This window comes from Fukomys damarensis, unplaced genomic scaffold (assembly GCF_012274545.1).
Source record: "Fukomys damarensis isolate Sample0158 unplaced genomic scaffold, DMR_v1.0_HiC HiC_scaffold_9, whole genome shotgun sequence".
Taxonomy (NCBI): Eukaryota; Metazoa; Chordata; class Mammalia; order Rodentia; family Bathyergidae; genus Fukomys; species Fukomys damarensis.
This window is the reverse complement of record NW_022900921.1, coordinates 12,229,733-12,249,406: the sequence shown is the minus strand read 5'-3', so window position 1 is coordinate 12,249,406 and position 19,674 is coordinate 12,229,733. Positions and strand designations below refer to the sequence as shown.

Below are 19,674 nucleotides of genomic sequence, written 5' to 3'. Positions count from 1 at the left end.
GCGGGTCCTGTGAAAACACCTCAGTTCCTTTTCCCACCGCGAACGACCCCGACAGCTCCGAGTCGCATCCCGAGACCCTTCGCAAACTTGGTTGGGGCTGGAAATGCAGCTTCTGAGGCCGGGGCGAGGGAGTTTTCCGGGAGGGTGGCTGCAGCGGAGCGTGTCCTCTTCCTTCCCCACCTGCCCGTACCTCAGCCGCGAGACTCGAAGGAGTAGCGAGCCTGATCCCCTGATCCCCGCCCCCGGTTGTAAACCTGGAGCTTTTCTCTCTGAACCTACTAGTTTCACCACTCCATCTACACTTTTCTTCCTCCCCGCGCAGCGCGCCCCAGGTCAGAGTCAAAGCTTCATGGAGCTCCGTCTCCTCGCCCACAACCCACACAAAACTTTCACACCTCTTTGGCCTGCTCTGGGGACCGCTCTGTCCTCAGTCGAGGACCCGCGCATGCAGGGGTTTAGGTGGATTGTCTGTGACTGTGCCTGGAGCGCCTGAAGTGTCCCGAAGGGCGCCCACTGCATGCTTTTGGGGCAGAGGAGGTGGGTGTTTGAGGGGTGACTCTTAGGTTCTGGGAGACAAGGGAGGCGCCTGTGTCCGGGTTCGACATCTAACTCTGAATCTTTGGCCACAGCGGGGTGGGTCTGGCCCGGGCTCACTTTGAGAAGCAGCCGCCTTCCAATCTTCGGAAATCCAACTTCTTCCACTTCGTCCTGGCCCTCTACGACAGACAGGGTCAGCCCGTGGAGATCGAGAGGACAGCCTTTGTGGGGTTCGTGGAGAAGGAAAAAGTAAGTGGGCGCAGTGCCGCCTCCTCTGGTCCCCGGCTGGGGAGGAAGAGGCCCGGGCACCGCTCCCCCTTCCCGGGAGGCGCGCTCCTCTGAGTGCAAAGCATTCATCACACACTCCCGCGCGGGTGTCCCCCAAGCCACTTCCCGTCCCAGGCGAATCTGGGTTTCCGGTTCTCGGGGTCGTGCTGCAAAAAAGTTCTCATGGAGCCCCCAGAGCTGGAGCCAGGTGAGCCTGGCTTCACAGTCCAGATCATTAGGCACCTGGGACGAACCCAACCCTCGTCTGCCAGACCACGTAGCGCCTGCCTCTGAGAGCACAGGCCCGAGTCTCAGGCCCTGGGACGAGGATCACCCATGTGCGCCTCGCGGAATTTTCTGGAAAGGGAGAGTTTTGTGGGATGGGGGCGGCAGAGTGATCACAGTTAGCCCCATAATTCCTTTCGGGCTGGCCGGCTCACCCACTAGGGGTCCTGGCTTGGGGAAAGTTGCCCCCAATTTGGTCCACTTGCTCACTCGACCTCTCTCCCGCGTCTCCTGTTGTCTCCGCGTCCTGCTGCAAACTAGGAAGCCAACAGCGAAAAGACCAATAACGGGATTCACTACCGGCTCCAGCTCCTTTACAGCAACGGTGAGGCTCCCGTGGGTCAGTGCCGACACTTTGGGGCTCTGGGGCAGGGCTTGGGCTCAGGCACCTCCAAGTGGGCCAAAGCCCCCAGCCAAGCGCAATCGGCCGCCAAGCTCCAGGTGAACTGGCCTCTTAAATTTCCCCCTTAGGAAGTTTCACCTTTGGAGGGCACGAGCCTCCCAGGGCGGGTAGGGGTAGGTCGGTCCGGTGTGTACTTGAGGCCAGGTGTGGTGCCTTAGCTCTCCCTGGGCCACTTTCATTCATTTTCCCCTTCCAGAGGCCTGTTCTTTCCTCTTAGCCCAAATACCAGGCCCAAGACCCCTTAGACTCGGTGGGATAGGAGCAGTGGTGGCGACAGGGGACGCAGAGGGACTGCTGTCTGAGAAGGAAGAGCGGCCAGGTGGGGTCAGGTCCCATTCCCAGCTGCCCAGCCTGCAGCCTGGCTTGCAAGAGGCCAGGCGCCTTTCTGGGCAGTGGACGAGGAGTAGCAGACAGTAGGAGTGCCTTTCTATGTGTAGTAGCTGTTGTCGATTTTGTCTAATTGCTCCTCTCCCAGCTGATCCCCTCTCACTTATTTCTCCTCGGTGTCCTCCTTTTTCCCTCTAGGGATAAGGACAGAGCAAGATTTCTACGTTCGCCTCATTGACTCCATGACAAAACAAGTAAGTTTCTTAATGCTGCCCGTGCCCTTTGCCGTGGGGGTGACACTAAGGTCATGAGATTCGGGAGAGTCGAGGAGCTGCGTGCTGCAGGCAGGAGGGCTGGAACTCAGACTCTGAAAGTCAAGGTGGACCTCGGTCCAAGCTCCCAGCGCGGCTTTCCAGGCCGGTCACGCACTTGCGCCTCCGCGTGGGCAGGATGGCTCGAGGGCTCTGTGGCTCGAGGGAAACGTAGGCCCAGGGAGCCAAGCCCCTGGGTGCTGGGGGAAGGCAGGAGGGCGAACTTCCTCTGACGCGTCCTGAGCGCCTGGCGGTGCAGAAGAGGTGCCCAGGGATTCCTAGGCGTCAAGAACTAAACTTCGGAAGCCCGAGCCAGCCGGGGCCTAACCCAGAAGGCCCCGAGCAAAGGAGGTGGAGGATGGGGGCCCCTGAGTCTTCCCCAGGAATGGGGAGATGGATGGAGAAAGCAGAGGACCACGCCACATACTTTTTAAAAAGGGGATGTTGGTGGAAGGTAGTGTTGGAATAGGGAGCAACAATTGTTAGAGAATATTTTGGAAAAAAAAAAAAATCCTCCCGCTTTTGCCTCCAAGTTTGGCAGGAAGCCAGGCAGCATGAGTGAGCCTGTGGTCTTAAAGGTACATAGACAGCGTTTCCTTCAGCTCCCAACAAGCCGGTGTCAGGCAGTATACATTAAGGTTGAGTTATGGTTTAAAAGATACAATTATGAGCCGAGTCAGAAGAGAGGCTTGACATTTTAATGAGACACAGGAGCTTTTTTCCCTCCTTCTTCTTAATTTTTAAAAAATGTTTAGTTTCAGAATGAAGTAGCTGGTTAGGTAGTTGGAGAACTTAGTAGCAGAAAGAAGACAGCTTTATTGGGTGGGAGAAAGAAATCAAACAAAAGAGTGAAGTTATCCATTATATCTAAGCAGCAATTTAGTAAGGACATTAAAATTTGTTTGATTGTTATTTTTAAGTGTTCCCATTTTATAGTAAGGGAAGTGATCTTCTTTCATAAACACTGGCTCAGAAAGTTTGAAATTAGGGTATGCACGCGTATTTAAAAATTGCTTTTTGATAGGCTATGGCTTAAATATGTTAAATACAAAGTGCTTATTAAGAAGTTGTTGGGAGTTTTAAAATCTACTCAGCAGGAGTCAGCTTAATAGCAGCTAATTTTTATTATTGCACTTATATTTCATTGTGACCTGCTTAGAAAAATAGAGGGTATGAAATATATTTTTAAAAATAATAAATATCTATTGAGATCAATTTCGTGTTCTCTAACAATTTTATCTTTTCTTGAAGATTCATTCATTTGGTAGTTGATAGCTTAGATGAAGATCCCACTTATACTTTTAGCCTTGGTCTTCTTTCTTTAATTGGGTTGCATTATTAGGTAGGATAATTCTCTTTTTTTGGACACTATTTTTTATTTAATTTTTTGCTGCCAAACAAACACAAAAGCCTCATTTCAATAACTTTTTTTTTTAAATACCAAAAACAGCAAAGTCTTAAGTGGAATTTTGTTTTCAAAATTGCCTTTGATATATTGGATATCTTTTCCTGCCATTCTCAAGGAGGGGGATGAACTCTAATGCATATCCTATTTATTGGGATCTATTTTTTAAAAGATAAAAAGCACACGCTGAGAAGTATGTAAGCCTTGTGCAACACCGACTACTTAAATGTTAAGTTATAGGCAGCACTATGAATCAAACAGTTTTTAAAAGTACAAAATTGGGACATATTTGAAGTCATTCCATCAGATTTAAACCTCTTTAAAACTTTATTTTAGATCTTGCTAAACAAACTTCCATCAGGAATTGATTTTCCCATTAGGAAATTAATTGACTGTATACATGCATATGAAAAATGATAACTTGGATATCTTTTCCTGCCATTCTCAAGGAGGGGGATGAACTCTAATGCATATCCTATTTATTGGGATCTATTTTTTAAAAGATAAAAAGCACACGCTGAGAAGTATGTAAGCCTTGTGCAACACCGACTACTTAAATGTTAAGTTATAGGCAGCACTATGAATCAAACAGTTTTTAAAAGTACAAAATTGGGACATATTTGAAGTCATTCCATCAGATTTAAACCTCTTTAAAACTTTATTTTAGATCTTGCTAAACAAACTTCCATCAGGAATTGATTTTCCCATTAGGAAATTAATTGACTGTATACATGCATATGAAAATGGAGGGGAGAAAAATCTTTTAATTTTTTTTAATAAGGCAATATGTCAAATACATTTTACTAAGAAGGCTATAGAGCTTTAAAAAACTGCAGCTAGAAGGAGGACAGAGTGTCAGAGAGAAGAACAAAATGTGGTTTATTTCTAAAATAGCAAATATAAGCAAGTCATTTGCTATAGGTGATATCTGAGTACAATTTAAAATTATAAATGTATGCAATTATATTTTTTGGCGTGGAGTGACCTTAAAAAGGTTTAGTAATTATCTAAGTTAGGGTAAAAATATCCAGAAAAGGGAAATTTCAAGATAAACCTTTGTGCTTTCATAATGAATGTTTAAATAACCACCTTCTCTATAGCTTTCACTTTGAAAGACAATCCCTGCTCATTATACAGTTGCTTATTCTTTGGTTAGTGCTGTATAAGCTTTGGAAGTAGGTTAGCTTCTTGTGTACATAGCTAATAGAATGGTCTCCCAAAAGCAGATAGATCAGCATGAAGAAGTTTAACTGTTCCTAGCTATCGCATAATTTATATTCAGCCTTAATGAGTCAGTGATTCCTCATTTACCTTGAAATTATCTTATGATAAATACCCGATTTGATTTATAATTTCTAAAAATTTTGATTTTACTTAAATATACAGCAGCCCCTTCCATCAGTTGTAAAACGTGACAAAAGCTAATTCATTAAGTGGTTACATTTTTCTTCTGTGAAATTCTCCCAGATTTTGATATTTAGGGAACAGACTAGCATACTTTTGGCTATGTGACACTTTCTAGTAACATTATCACTGGGGAGGGAATACCTAGTTACTGTCCAAATGTCTTCACTTAGTTACTTTATAATAATGTTTTTATTATCAGAGATGTGACTTGGTGTTTGTGACGTCATATCCCTGATACACGTGCTAGTGTTAAAATTCAAAAGGACTCTTGGGCAAAGGGCATGAAAACTAGCTGTGCATTCTACATTTTCATAGATTATTCTGGATCTTGAGTGGAGTTAGCAACACTGAGAGCAAACAGAAATGTACTCTATCAACCAAGATATATTGGTATTACACAGCATTTCACCCCTTTTCAAAGTGTCTCATTATACTGTTTGGGGTAAAGATTCTGAGATTTGGGCTTCACCAGGAATGAGGGCGTTTCATTGGAGGTGAATCTATAAAGATCTGAAGTTCCTTATCCCTAAGCCTCCTTTATAAAATACATAATATTTTAATAAAAGGACATAATATTTTTTAAAAACTGTCTACCAACTAAAAAAAAAAACAAGTCTTGCTTTTGGGAAGGGTTGCTCAAAACCAAGTTTAGCCGGACTAAAAATAGATTGTTTTTGTGTCATTGCTGTTTTTGGTATTCTATTAGTGAGCATGCAAAAACCTCTGTAGGATCCCGAAGTTCATGGCTGAGACATCCAGAAACAATATCTGCTGCAGAAACTCCCACAAGCCAGTGGGGAAGTCTGAGGGTTAATCTGCCTCATTTCAGATTTTCTTGTAGTACTTGAAATGTGATTACCGTCTGTGATTGCTCCAGTGAGGTATTTATCTTTATACAGTTAGAAAACAAAGCAGAACTTTAGCTCATCTCTCCTCCTTCCATCATGCTTGAAAAGAGTGACATTTTCTATAGCGATAGGCAAAGAAAAATATCCGATTTCATAAAGTAATCAAAAACATTATATTGCCTGCCCCTAAACAGTAGTGTTCATGGAGAGTAGAAAACAGTAGTCACATAATCCTTATATGTCTGGATTTAAAGGTAGGAAATGTAACCAGGGGGTGCTAAACAGGTCCTGTCTGTGTGGGATTCCCAGGTACAAAAATCAGAAATTCCCTCAGCTTTCTCCTCCCAGCCCGACTTCTTTATGTATTTGTGTTTGATATTCCCAGTTCTTAAGTTATTGATGCAAGTGCATTTCTTTCTTTATTGATTGTTTCATTATATGCTGCCACAGCTATGTAGATTTGATTAACAACCCTTTCAGTTCATAGTTCTCCAGTGGTAAATAAACACATTTTTAACGTATCAATAAGTTCGCAAGGAACGCACTAGGCCCGCACAGAGGGCCTTCCATACATTTGGGGAAACCAAAAAAAAAAAAAAAAGATGGAGCAAGTTTATAAGCAGGGGCCATATTTCAGCAGCTTTCCGTCGCCTTGGATAACATGTCAAAAATGCAGGTGATTTAAATTTCTTTGCACATAGAGGAATGAAGAAGTTTAGAATTTTTATGCATGATCAGGACCCGTGTTTGGGAAAATGTAAACTCATCACAGTGGAAAATGTGTTGTTTGGAGTCTGGGGGTGAAAACAAAGCTGATGGTTTTGGAGAGATTGCCGGAGCCAGATGGCCTAGTACTTCCCCAGTCTGGCGGTCCAACTGCTCCCTCCTGGATAATATACAGCCATTTGTTCGGGGATATTTACGCTAGAGCTGTTTCCATGTGAATGTTTGAACAGCATTAAAAACGAACATATTAGTAGGGATGCATTTATCGAACTTGTATGACTGTACAGACAGTCTGTTATCTCTGTCTTTACTTATATTGCCGAGAGGGATGAAGGAGTGTTTGAACATTGGTGAATTGTGTACATAGTTGTTGAGCAAGAAAGATTTGTCCTAGTGAGTAATTAAAATGTATAAGCACTTGGAATCAAACTAATGGGAATAATGGTAGCGCCCATCTCAAAACTCTGTTGTGAGAATGAAATGAATTCAGACATGTTAAAGCACTTTGAATAGTGATCAACACATACTAAGGGCTTAGTAAATTAGCTGCTTTTATTATTCTATTATTATTATTGCTTCACTGAGTTGACAAAGTCAATTGTATCTGCTAATATAGATGTAAACACAGCTACCATATGAGTAAAATATCTTTTATTACTGCTAAGAAAAGAAATGTGATATGAGATTATTAGAATGATTTAGTTCTTTTTTCAAGTATTTGCATAATATAAGGGCTTTTTGTTCTTTGAGACATAAAAGATGCATTTTAAAGCTCACTGCATTGGTATACGCTAACTTTTATTCAGGGCTGTGATGTAACTGAACAGCACACTGAATATGATATCATTCCTTTGCGACTTTCCTAATTCACTTCTGAAAATGGGCCTGCTTAACTGCTGAGCTGAAATTACATCTTTGCAATTTATTCACCAGTAGCCGAACTGCTAATTGAAGCAAACATTTTTTAATTTTATACCACTACTAATGTTGGATTGCTGTTGACACAATTGCTTGTGAAATGTCAGATTCGTGGTGTTTTCTTTGGCACGGTTTACTTTGAACTAAGGCTCCTCCACCTAGAAATCTCTAGGACCACATTAGCTACACCCTTTTGATGGGACAGGCTGTAGGACTTGGTGGCTGAATATACTGATTATTATTGCAGTGTGTTGCTATTGGAGGTCTTCATATTGTTTTCTGATTAGTTCAGTTCTCGGTAATTTGCTGCCAAAGACTTGTTGATAGTTCACAGAGGACATTTCTTTTCAGGTGAAAAGAGGTATTTTGTCCATTCATAAACTTGTTCTCTAAGGTAACAAGTTAAATTTGCCCTCTCATTTTGAATGTAGAAAAAGGAGTAAGATTTTCAAGGTTACTGTTTGATTTATTTGTGAAAATTAGGAGTTTGTGTTAGTTATAATCTTTTTCCTTCCTTCATTTCCTTCTTTTTCTTTTCTTTTGTTTCTTTCTTTCTCTTCTTATTTATTTTAACTTAACATACTTTTCTTTTTTAAACTAGTGGGGGCAAGTCTTCTGTTTTTTGGTTCCAAACAAACAAATAAGACTTCTAATGGAAATACTTTTTATCTAAAAACATTTTGTTGAATCAAAATCAAAAGAATTCTCTTTGCTCCCTTATTCTGACATGGACCACAAAGAGTTAAAACTATTAGAAAAGTAAATGAAGAAATTCCATACTCAATTGTACTTCCTCTGGTACTGAAGTGTGATGTTAGTATATAAGCACTGTGTATTTTTTGTTTTACCATGCGGTCTTTACCCATCCTAAATTTCACTCAACTTTTGAGAACTAGTGATACTTTAGGAAAGCAGGGCTATACTTGCAGTTCAAAAGATGCCTTCTAAAACAGTGGTGACAGGGGTACCTTAGTAGATTGACTGACTGATTAGTGTTTAAAGATATTGCAGATTTATTTATGATGGAGCATTTTTAATCCTTTAACAATAAAGTATGCAGTAGTGTTGTTATGTCAGGGTGTGAAATTTTCAACAACTCGTGCTATTATTTTTTTCTTTCATTAATTATTTAAATAATTCTTGAAAAAAACCTGAAAGTGAAGAGAATGTTAAAAAATAATTTGTAATACCTATATTTTCTATTTGCTTATTAGTAGACAACATTTAGAAAAGGGAGGTCTGTACATCAGGAAAACAAGCCTGCTCAAAGTATGCTCAGTTTTGACAACTTATTTATCAATCTCACCTAGGCTTTTAAAGTTGAGATGAAGTTATTGCTGCTTACTATTTTACATCTCTTTCTGTACAAGGAAGCATTCCTAATGCCTAAGGGATTTATTTGCTCTTGGCAGCATTAATGTAAACACTGTTTTCAACAGGAAATTGTATTTCTTATTTCTTAGGGTTCAAAGCTTAACTTGATTCTCATCAATTGATTTATATTAATAATATATTTTACATAATTTCTGTCCCTCTCCTGCCCATCTCTGTAGCAGACCTCCATCTTCACTCCTGATAAACACATTGATTTATTTAAACTACTGTTGTCTTTGTTGCTCTCGCAGCCGACTACCTTCCTCCCAGTGAGCAGACACATGATTTAGTATGGAGGATGACAATAAGCCTTCTTCTTGGTGTTCCATTGTCTGTTCTTAAACCAGCTGTCTGTTAAAATGGTTTCTCTTAAAATGGTCAGTGCTGTCTTATATGCTCCTTGGGATCTCCCATCTGACCAACCTCAACCAGCTTTCCTCATACCCTACAGAAGCACATATGAATTAGGAGGAAAAGCAGAAAGTTCCCCTCAAGTTAATGTTAAAGGATACGTAGCCTTTTGGGTTACAGTCTGGGTTTGCTGAATGGTGAGCCAGTCCTGACATGTGTACTAAATGTAGATGGTAGAGATTTGATTGGGGCTGTCTGGAGGGATGCAAGCTGGAGGGAGACCTTGGAAGAATGTTTGTTTTTTAATCTTGTCTTATTGTTGCTACTTTTTATCAGAGATATTTGTCCATATAAATTTATCAAATTTTCCTATACTGGATCACATGAAAATGTTGATTTCTGGGCCCATGCATTCTGTGTGTGTGTGTGTGTGTGTGTGTGTGTGTTAAAAAGCCTTTCCAGTTTCAAAAACTACTTGGCTGGGCTTGGAGTTGCCTTTGACTTTTAACTTCACGTGAAAGCTAATTCTTGAGGCTCTAGTTCACTAGAGATACAGGACTTTAGTCCTAGTGCATGACTGAGTTTCACGTGGTTTTCATTCAGAAGTTATGGGAGCAACACTTCTTTCTCTGCCTTTATGTGGTGAGAAAATTGTTCTGTCTAAGCCTAAGGATAGGGAGAGCAGAAACTTCATGCTTCTAGCCCTCTCTAGAGTTCCTAATTATTTATGAAGAAATCCAAACTCATGGTTTCATTTTTCTATGCTTGATGTAGAGAAAAATTCTCTGTTTTGACTCTGCTGCCAGAAACGAAGTGGCAGTTTGGTATTTTGTAAAGAGATGTATTACAGAGGCTCTGGGCCTTAAACAAATGATGTTCAGTTATGAACGACAAAACATAGGACTTCTGGGAGTCCATATCCTCCACTCCTTCGGGGAGTCATAAGGAGATTTGTGCTCCAGCATGTCTTTAATTGGATACTATGATGGAACCAAAAAAAAAGAAAAATAATGTCTGTAACATCCAGAAATAATCAGAATGAGAAGATCTGATGGAATTCACACCCCCAAACCCCAAAGTTCTCTTTTTTTTTACAGTAGGGAAAAAACTCAATATCTGTGAATTTATTTACCAAGTTACTTGTTTTAGTTTGGCTAGACAAGTATTAAAGTTGAAACAGAGGTTATCTAGAGTATTAAGAGAACATGCAAATAATTTTGTGGCAATAGCATTTAGCAGAAATGCGTCATTACATTTTTTTTAGCATGTGTTAGATCTAATCAGTAATTTACTTAAAAAATTTATTTCCAGCAATGATTGCAGGAAATACAACAGGCAGATATATTTTTTGGTTTTCAGAGAATTTTTAATTAATGTATTTTCTTGAATAAAGCAATTTTTTGGGTATTTAAAAAGGTCTTTTAAGAATACAAGAAAGCTGAGCATGGTGGTGTACCCCTGTAATCCCAGCGACTCAGGAGGTTGAGGCAGGAGGATTGCTACAAGTTTGAGGCCAGCCTGTGCTACATAGAAAGACCCCATCTCAAACAGAACAAAACAAAACAAAACAATATCAACAACAAAAAACAGAAGAATGCAAGAAAGAATCATTTATGCATGTTAAATCCAGTGGATGAAAATTTGAGGCATAATGTAGATTTTCTCCCCAGAAGGTAGCTATGAATCGCATAGGCAAGGGTAATAACTGTATAGGGCAAAACTTGGCTAGTGATCTCTGGTGGAGAGCAGGCAAATGGTCAAAATTTATGTTTCCAGCAAGACCTGGAACATGGGAACTCAGTATCCCTCTGCGCTATTCTTGAGACACAAAACTTCACTCTTTGCCTGGGAAAACTCAAACTGAGGAATGTTTTAGAAGATAACCTGCATTCTTTAAAAATGTGACAAAATAAAAAACACTCTAGAGCATCCCATTTTAAAGGAGAAATAACGCATCAATACAGTGATTAGTATTGGATTTTCTTTGGCTGTAAAGGACATTATTGGGTAATTGATAAATCTCAATAAGGTCTAGAGATTAGATTATTGCATTGCATCCATGTTAATTTTCTGATTTAGATCATTATACTGTGGTTATGTAAGAGGACTGCTTGTTTGAAGGAAATACCCTGAAATATTCAGGACATGTCTGCAGTTTACTGAAAGGTCATTTAGGGAAAAAAGAAAATAATAAAGCGCATTTATTAGAACACAAACACATTTGAGGGATATGAGTACGAACATCATGGGCTTTGTTATATATTCTTACAACTCTTCCGTAAGTCTACAAATATGTCAAAATAAAAATATTTTTTGAAACAATACAGGATTGTGATAGGCTAGCCATAAAAATGGTTTTGATGAACAATGGTAATGCCGTGGACCCTTGACTTTTGAACTCAATTCCTTCCTGAGGGCTGGTTGTAACAGAAGTCGGTCACTGAAGGCTCAGGCTCCTCTACAAAACCTTCAAAGTCTCTCTCCTGTACACAGGCGGATCTGTGTTCTTAGAGAGACATTGGCCCAGGATTTCTTAATTAACCCCACTCAGGAAAGGATGTTGTAATAGTCCTCCCAGAGCCCTTTAAGGGTTAAATCTGTATCTGAGACCATCTGGAAGTACAAGTGACCAGCATTTAGGTCATAACTCAAGACTGTAAATTAGACTAAAGTTTGGGTCATAATCCAGGTTGTTTGTATGTCAGGCCAGTTGTAACTCAAGGGTACACTGTGTGTTTTTTCCTTATGCAAGTTACTTTCCTCAATGCTAATTTGCTGCTGAGTTTGTTCTGTCCTGTGGTCAGATGTCAGACCCTGAGCCCAGTCCAAGGGTCAAGACATGCTGAGCCTTCAGCAGCGCCCATCATAATAGCTTCTGGAAGTCTCAGGTTAAAAAACAAAGCACATTAGAACCAACTACCAGTCGCTGTAACATCTTTATGTATTACGTAAGAACAGTCTCAGGTTAATTTAAGTAGTTTTGTCACCAAGAAATTGAGAATTATATGAATGTGTGAAAATAATTTTATTAACAATTTGAAGCTATGTTATATTAGTGTTATGCAGTGATACAGTGTTAAATCAGCTAAATGTATCCCATTTCGGAGCACTGCTCTGCTAATAGCTTTGTGTTTTCTGTTGGCTCAGGTATTAACATGTAGGTCCCTAGGAAGCGGAGTTCTCAGGAGGACTTCTTGGTGTCCAGAAGCAAAATGTTTGTGCACACAATATAAAAAGTAGGCTCAAACACCGTCTATAAAGTACAAAGGCTGCTGAGGTGGTATAGGATTCCAGATTTTGAGAGTGGGATGTAATTCTTCGTAGTTTAGGGAGATAACTCTATGGCTTACAGCTCCCACTCAGCAGATGCTGGTGAGCATTCTTGTTGGGGTGGGTGTACACCCCTGGAGAGCACATGTTTTCAGCCTGTTGGTGGGAAGAGGGATTTTCCCTGGTTGATGAATCACTTAGAAAAATGACACTGTGAGTGAATGGACTCATTTGCTTCACCCACACTTGTTTTATGCTGCTTACCGCTGAAACGCTAAATGTTGGGGCTGGAAGTAGTCAACGATAGGCAAAAGCATATCATTCAAATGTAACTGTACTGGTTGCTTTAAATGTACCAATAAACTTAACGGGGAAAAATAAAGTAAATATTAAGCTTGCCTGCTGTTCTATATTTTAGATCAGTAGTTTCTCAATCTACTCAGCCTTCTGGCTTTTTCCTCCTTATTGATTAGGCTTATTTTTATTCTGTATTGAAAGGAGAATTATGGTTGTCTTGACAACAGAAACCCATCACACTGATCTAGAGATGTGCATTCTAATAAGGTGGTTGACAGGGCCAAGAGGATCATATCCCGTTCCACACAGTTTGGGTTGATGCTGAACCATGTATTTTGAAACAGTCCTCTCAGTGAGGCTGTTGGCTCCCAACAGCTCACTGGCCTTCAGCAGTGATGAATGGGTCAAGAACTCAGTAGTTATAGTTGTGTTCTGCTACTTAGCTGAAACCATGCCTTTGCTTTCAGGCCATAGTGTATGAAGGCCAAGACAAGAACCCTGAAATGTGCCGAGTCTTGCTCACGCATGAGATCATGTGCAGGTAAGAAATACCTTGGTCTTTCTCTTTCATTAGCAAAGAGAAGATGAATTTGTACTTTGAATGTAGGTGAACTCAGGACTATTTTTGGTTATGCATTTGTCTATCTTCTAGTAGATAATATAAAAGAATTGTTAGATATGAGTATTTGGTGGCAAAGGGTCAGGTATCATAATAGTTCTGAATTATTTCTTACATTTCATCCTGAAAGATGTTTATTTTCATTATGATACCGTCCTGCTAATGGTCTCCCTTTCCTTTACAATTAAATAACGTGCAGTACAACCAACTTACTGTTATTAAATGGATTCTACTGCTTTGCCCGTAAAATGAGTAAGAAGAGTTCTAGTGAAGTCGGCAGCGGCTTCTGTTTGGGCAAAGTTGAAAATTGTAGCTCCCCCTTTTTAATTCTACTGCTTACAAATATGAATTTTGCCTTACACTGAGTGTGATGTTTTTCTTTTTTGTTCTCCTTAGGCATCATTTCTCCTCACACTGAGTGTGATGTTTTTCTTTTCGTTCTTCTTCCACCCCTTGCCATTGATTTCTTAGTTCCCCCGTGCATACCTGACAGTGTGACTAATATTTCTTAGAGACAGTGAGTTTTGTGTTTCTGCAAGGATGGCAAAGATGAGTTCCTGAAAAGTATAAAAATTCATATTAGAAATGAGCATTTTTGTTTTTGCCTGTAATCAGACTGACACTACATTAGAAAATACGCAGGAGGACCACATTCACCACCCTGGCTTCTGTGAGGCCTCCACATGTAAGGGACTGGTCCAGCCAACAGCCTTTTAACTTGTATTCTTATTTTTCATAAAATAACATCAGCACTTTGCTCCCAGACTATTCCTAGTAATTGGATAAAGCACGAAGATGCCACTGTGATTCAGAGAAAGGCTACTAATTGCTTTGTTAGCTGTGCAGCTTTTCCTGGCACAAAGCATGCTCGGCTGCTGACTATTCCTGACCAATCCATTTAGGGCTTCAGCCGCCACCTCGGCATGGGTGGCCTTGATTGCTGCTCATGGCCTTGTGGGGAAAATGATCTTAAAACTCTACAGGTGGAAATAAAGTCAAAGGGCCTTAATGTGCTTCTTGAGTAAAATTGCAAATATTAACTTCTATGTCTATAAAAATTTCATTTTTCCCTTTAAAAAATACTTCTTATATGTTATCCTAAAATATGCAGAAGTGTCACAAGTTTTCACTTCAGTTATTTATAAAACTTGTTAATTATCCCTGAAACAGGTTGTTTTTCTCTAACTTTAAGGCTGTAACAGAACCCCAAAATATGGTCATAGGATTCTTATATTACTAGGCAAAAAATTAAGGTTATTCTTTATATAGCAATCATTTAATAAAGCTTGAGTTGTACCTTTCAGAATTAAATGAGTGAAATTCATTTTGAAAAGCATTGAAACATGGTCCCTTTATCTTACTGTTTTTCCTTTTCTTTCTTTTTTTAATTCTTACTAGGAATTGAACTCGGGTCCTTGTACTTGTGAGGCAGGCGGTGGAACCACTGAGCTAAATCCCCTATTTTTTCAATCAACTATTATGGTAGCTTCCTATAATTAGCATGCTGTTAGACTAAATTTTCCATGTTCTACTACTTGTGATTCTAGCAAAGTAGGAAATAGACAGGAGGATGGATCTTAACCAATATGCCAAGTGATACATACATGCATACATACATATATATATACATATCTCAAGTGCCTTTTTCACTATTTTATTTTTCTGAAGTATATGTGGACTTGTAAAATATTTTTGAGCCAGTAGTTTTTTCCTTCTTTCAATTTTTTTTGGTTATTTCAAAAATAATTCTATTCTTGAAACACTTAACGATATATATATATATTATGACTTTCACACACAGGCCTACCCTCTATTAAGGCAACTTATATTTTTCTTGTTTTTAAAATTCATTGGTCCGAAGTGCTTTATTATGCTGGTCGGTGTGCTTTACTGCTGATGTTATCTCTATTTTTCAGAACATAAAAATGGCAAAAATAAAAATTTCAAGCCACTGAAGGCAAATGATGCTGTTGTACTGTGTGCCTAAAGGGAAAACCCATATTCCAAATGTCACCCAGCTAATGTTACAGATTACCATTTCTTCTAGCTGCCTATAGATGTGTAGGGGGTGCTTGTTTGTTTACCAGACCGCCATGACCCCATTACACAAACCTGTCATCTATTGTGTGGCTAACAGTCTTTTAAATTGCAAATCTGATGCTCTTTAGGGGGCTTTAGGAAAAAAATTCTCACTTTCCACACCATCCTATTTCTCTTGATTTCTTGCCTGTTGTAAGTGGAAGTTGGGATGTGCTGAATTTGCACCAGGGGTGCAAATGCAGGCTCAATTATAAGCATAAAATTAGAGTCTGTTCACCATTAATCAGCCTGGCTAATTGCTATGCACCACCATTAGCCATATGGTGTGAAAGACAGCTTGCTCTCCCCAAGATGAAATTTCTTCATTGCAGACATGAAATAGTGAGGGCCTTGGATTTTAAAATAGCCCGTTTTAGATATTTAATTTCTAAACAACTTTCTGCAGTGCTTTCTATCAAAGCTAACAGCACAATAAAACTTTGCATTGATGTCACAAAAGCTGTATATATTTATAGTACACTGGGTATGGTAAAGGAGACAGAATTTAGACAAGAAAGGGCTTGGTATGATTCTGTTTTGTTGCCGGCAAAGGAAAAAGAAAAAGGAAATTAAAAAAAAATCACCACAGAATCATGTCACAGGTGCTGCATATTTTAAAATCCCATTTTGTTCTCGAGAGAAAGTGACACTATGGCCTGGGCTGGCCCAAGGAATTGCCAATTACAGTTATTACCACTCCGACACAAACCCTCCTTTGACTTGCTGACATGGAGCTGTCCTGTAGGAGTCTGGGAATGTCTCTGCCTTTCAGGGAATTGGAATCTACCATACCAATCATCATGTTTTACTAATACCTGGTTGTGAAGTTCTTAAAATAATATGGTCCCTAGAGTGATTCTTTTACAGTAGAATTCCATAAGGGATTTGATTATAAGGGGATCCTGAAAACCTGTGTTTAAATGTGAATAGAAAATAGGAACTCTGCTTGGTGGGTTAACCTAGCTCCTAGTTCCTAAGTGGGCTGAATGAAGTAGGTTTTCTCCATTTCCGGTGTACGAGACAATTGCAGGGGACAGGTAATCTGTATAAGAAAGTTCTTTTTTTCTGTTATTAGTGCCTGATTTCTTATAGGGCCATGAGTTCCCAAGGCTAGCCTAGTCCCTTGATATGCTTTTGTTAGCTTATTCTGATTTTCTAAGCCTTCTGATACTTGTGGCTTCTGTAGGGAAGCACACTGACCTTTAGTCTGAGGCATGTCCTTTTCATACAATCCTGTATACATGTGATTTCCTTGCAGTCGTTTTTTCATAGTGTGTGTGTGTGTGTGTGTGTGTGTGCGCGCGCGCCTTCATCTGTGCATGCTAGTCTAAACTCCTTGAAGCCAAGGGAGTTACTTGATTTTTCCTCTGTGCTTTAGCTGACTTATTTATAAAATTGGGTTTTAATATTACTTATCTCATAGGGTGGTAGTTAAGATTAAATGTTACAGTTCCCCTATACGCTTATCACCATGCATGACACAGTCTCAGTATTGAATGTCTATTATTAATAGAATTAGAGGCAGCAATATCTGCACTATTTGGTACATTGTTGCTCAGAGTGAATGTTAATAAGAAAGTATTCAAAGGGAGGGTCTACTAAAACGTGAGTGTCCTTTGTTCCTTCTAGTTGTGGTGGTGCAGATTGTCTTCGTTCATTCTTTTGCACCTACTATTTGCAAAGCCTTGTGGAAGGAAGAGTTAGAAGACCCTGGGTCCTGCAGTAGAAGAGCTTTCAGTTTAGCCTGGGAATTGAGACTTGTGAACAGACTGCTAAACTTGGCTCTAGAAAGGGCTGACTGTGGTGCAAGATCAAGGCAAAGGGCCTAGGCCAAGGAGGAAGGATCCTTGTGGGTGTGTTATAGCAGCAGGGATGAGAGAGGAGTGAGATAGGAGAAAGACCCCAAAGGGTGCATGGAGAAGTGTACACTGGTGGTCCAGGCACAGTTTCTCTGTGGAGAGGCTGCAGTTGGGTGGGCCTATGGCCCAGAGCTGGGAAGAGAATCAGGATCAAAGATAATTAACTTCAAAGATGTTTTCCCAAAGGTGAGAATTGAAGCTATGGGTTTACATAGGGGTGACAGGCATGGAGGAATGGAAGGAGAACACATTCCTTGCCCTGGTTTATGAAGCTGTGAGTCAGCTCATTAGAAATTTATCACCTGCAAATGTGTGTTTTTTCTGAATGTAGAGAGTTGTTTGGGAGACACATGATCCTGTTGAGGAGAGGACTACTATTGTGAGTCCACAGTGTATGGACTAAGCTACGTGTGCGGGACCCACTGCTGTGACCAGCCACGGGGCTTCTGCCACCAGGGTTGCAGACTGGGAAGGGATGTAAGTAGTGGTGGCATTTGGGATCCTGCTTTGGTGATAAAGCAAATTAGGAAAACTGTAAGCTCTACAAGAGATGTCTGCTTTAAGGAAGATATACCAAGTCCATTCGGACACACAGAGGGCTGAAGGCCTTGGTTCCCAAACAATGAAGACATAATGATCAATGTGTTTTTTCTTAGTAATACAAAAACTTTCCTATAAGTGCTCTAGTAATTGCTTCATTTATTGGATTGTTTCAGTACAAGCCTAATTTCTATCCTAAAAGCATTTCTGAATGTATCCTTTCATTTTGTCCTTCTGAGTTAACACATGTCTTTTATGTAGTGTCCATCTTTTTTGGTCTGAGTTTGCTTGCAGGAAGAACTCACGCGGCAGGAGAGACTGTCGTGAGGATGAAGGACTGGCCCTCACTCTGTTTGGTGCTACGAAGTTACACAATAGGTGGCAGGCAGCTCATTCTGAAGAAAGAAAGACCTTCCTTCCGCTCATAGTTGATTTATAATTTTTTTAATGGGAAAGTTATATTTTAGCACAAAGCAGAACACCGATGAAGCATGAAAATAAAATATATGTTATCCAGTCTCCTCAGTGCCTGTTCCACCCACTATAACTTAACTCTTTGATGTTCCTATTAATTTAATTTGCAAAGGCTTACTGCACGCTAGGCTCTGAAGATCTGCTGTATGATAGGCTTCATTCCAGTTGCTGGGGATGTAGGGGAGAACCAAACTCTGTCCCTGTGGGGCTTATAGCAGAGTGGGAGAGACAGTAAAAGAAGACAAACATGAAATACATCATAGTGACTTCTATGAAGAAAAATGTGGCAGGATGAGGATCTAGAGAACCCAGGAGTAGTCAGGGTAGGCCTTTCAAAAGCAATGACATCATTTAGACTGAGCAGAGGAGTGAACCAGGTTTGTAAAAAATCCTGTCTTCCTTTCCTTCCCGGTCTTTCCCTTGTTCTTTTTCTTCAGGAAAGGAGACTCTTCTGCAACTTGTTTTCCTCAATTTGCAATATAATGTAGACTTTTTTCCTTAATAGTGCATCACTTCCCTATCTTCATTCTTTAAATGTTTTTAATACAGAATGCAACATATTCCTTTGTTAGGCTGTTTTGTGGCTGCTCCAGTGTGGAACACAAGCCTGAGTAGCCTATTTTGGAAAAATGAGTAGGAAATGCAGTGATGACTCAAGAAACAGAAGATCTGTTTTGGTTTTTTTTTTTTTTTTTTTTTTTTTTTTTTTGAGGCTCCAGAGTTTGAACCTGAAGCACTAAGATATATTCTGAGGAGCCGAGATTATAGATATGCACCACCGCATCCAGCCAGAGCTAGTTTTGATACTTTGCATAAAGTTTTTTTTTTAATGAGAGTTAAGTGACCCCTAGCTCTTCATTCTTTTTTCTTCTGTTTTCTTCATTCCCCTGTTTTATTTCTACTCTATCCTTCCTTCTACACTCCTGTTCTTTGCATTTGCCTGTTTCCCCAGGTTCCTGGGGGCACAGCATAGAAGCATGGCTAAATTCATCTTGCTACCCTCAGGGGAAATTTTATTTTAAGAAGGTAAGGACTGTGCTTAAGTCAAAGAGCATACCTCAGGCTTCGTGTGGCCCTTGTCGGGCGGAGCTGGTTTGGTATGTGGGTTGGGGTATGGTACACTTTCCTTTCATTAGCCATGTTTGCTGTGACGGTCAGCTTGACTTCCTTTACCTGCCACCTTCTTTTCTCCTGGATTGTCATTTCTTCTGAGTACAACATATTCATTCATTCAATCATTCAATCATTCAGTCATTCAATATTTGAGTTTTAAAAATTCTGTCAGGCATCATGCTTCTCATTTGGTGAGTAAAATGGACGTTTCTTCCTTTTTGAACTATATGAGCTGGGAGGGATAAGACATATCAAAAAATACAA

The 19,674-nt window shown here is 40.1% G+C and overlaps 1 protein-coding gene across 4 annotated transcripts in view; it reads left to right on the top strand.

The window, feature by feature from the left end:
- Window positions 1–502: 502 nt before the first annotated feature.
- Window positions 503–19,674, top strand: part of Ebf1 (EBF transcription factor 1) — a 387,150-nt gene continuing 367,978 nt past the window's right edge. For all 4 annotated transcript variants that reach the window (XM_033761605.1, XM_010622272.2, XM_010622271.2 and 1 more), the window contains exons 1-5: window positions 503–537; window positions 630–786; window positions 1,351–1,414; window positions 2,018–2,073; window positions 13,194–13,267. In XM_033761605.1, the coding sequence (XP_033617496.1) occupies window positions 518–537; window positions 630–786; window positions 1,351–1,414; window positions 2,018–2,073; window positions 13,194–13,267 (371 nt within the window). In that variant the 5' untranslated portion in view covers window positions 503–517. The remainder of the gene's footprint in view (window positions 538–629; window positions 787–1,350; window positions 1,415–2,017; window positions 2,074–13,193; window positions 13,268–19,674) is intronic.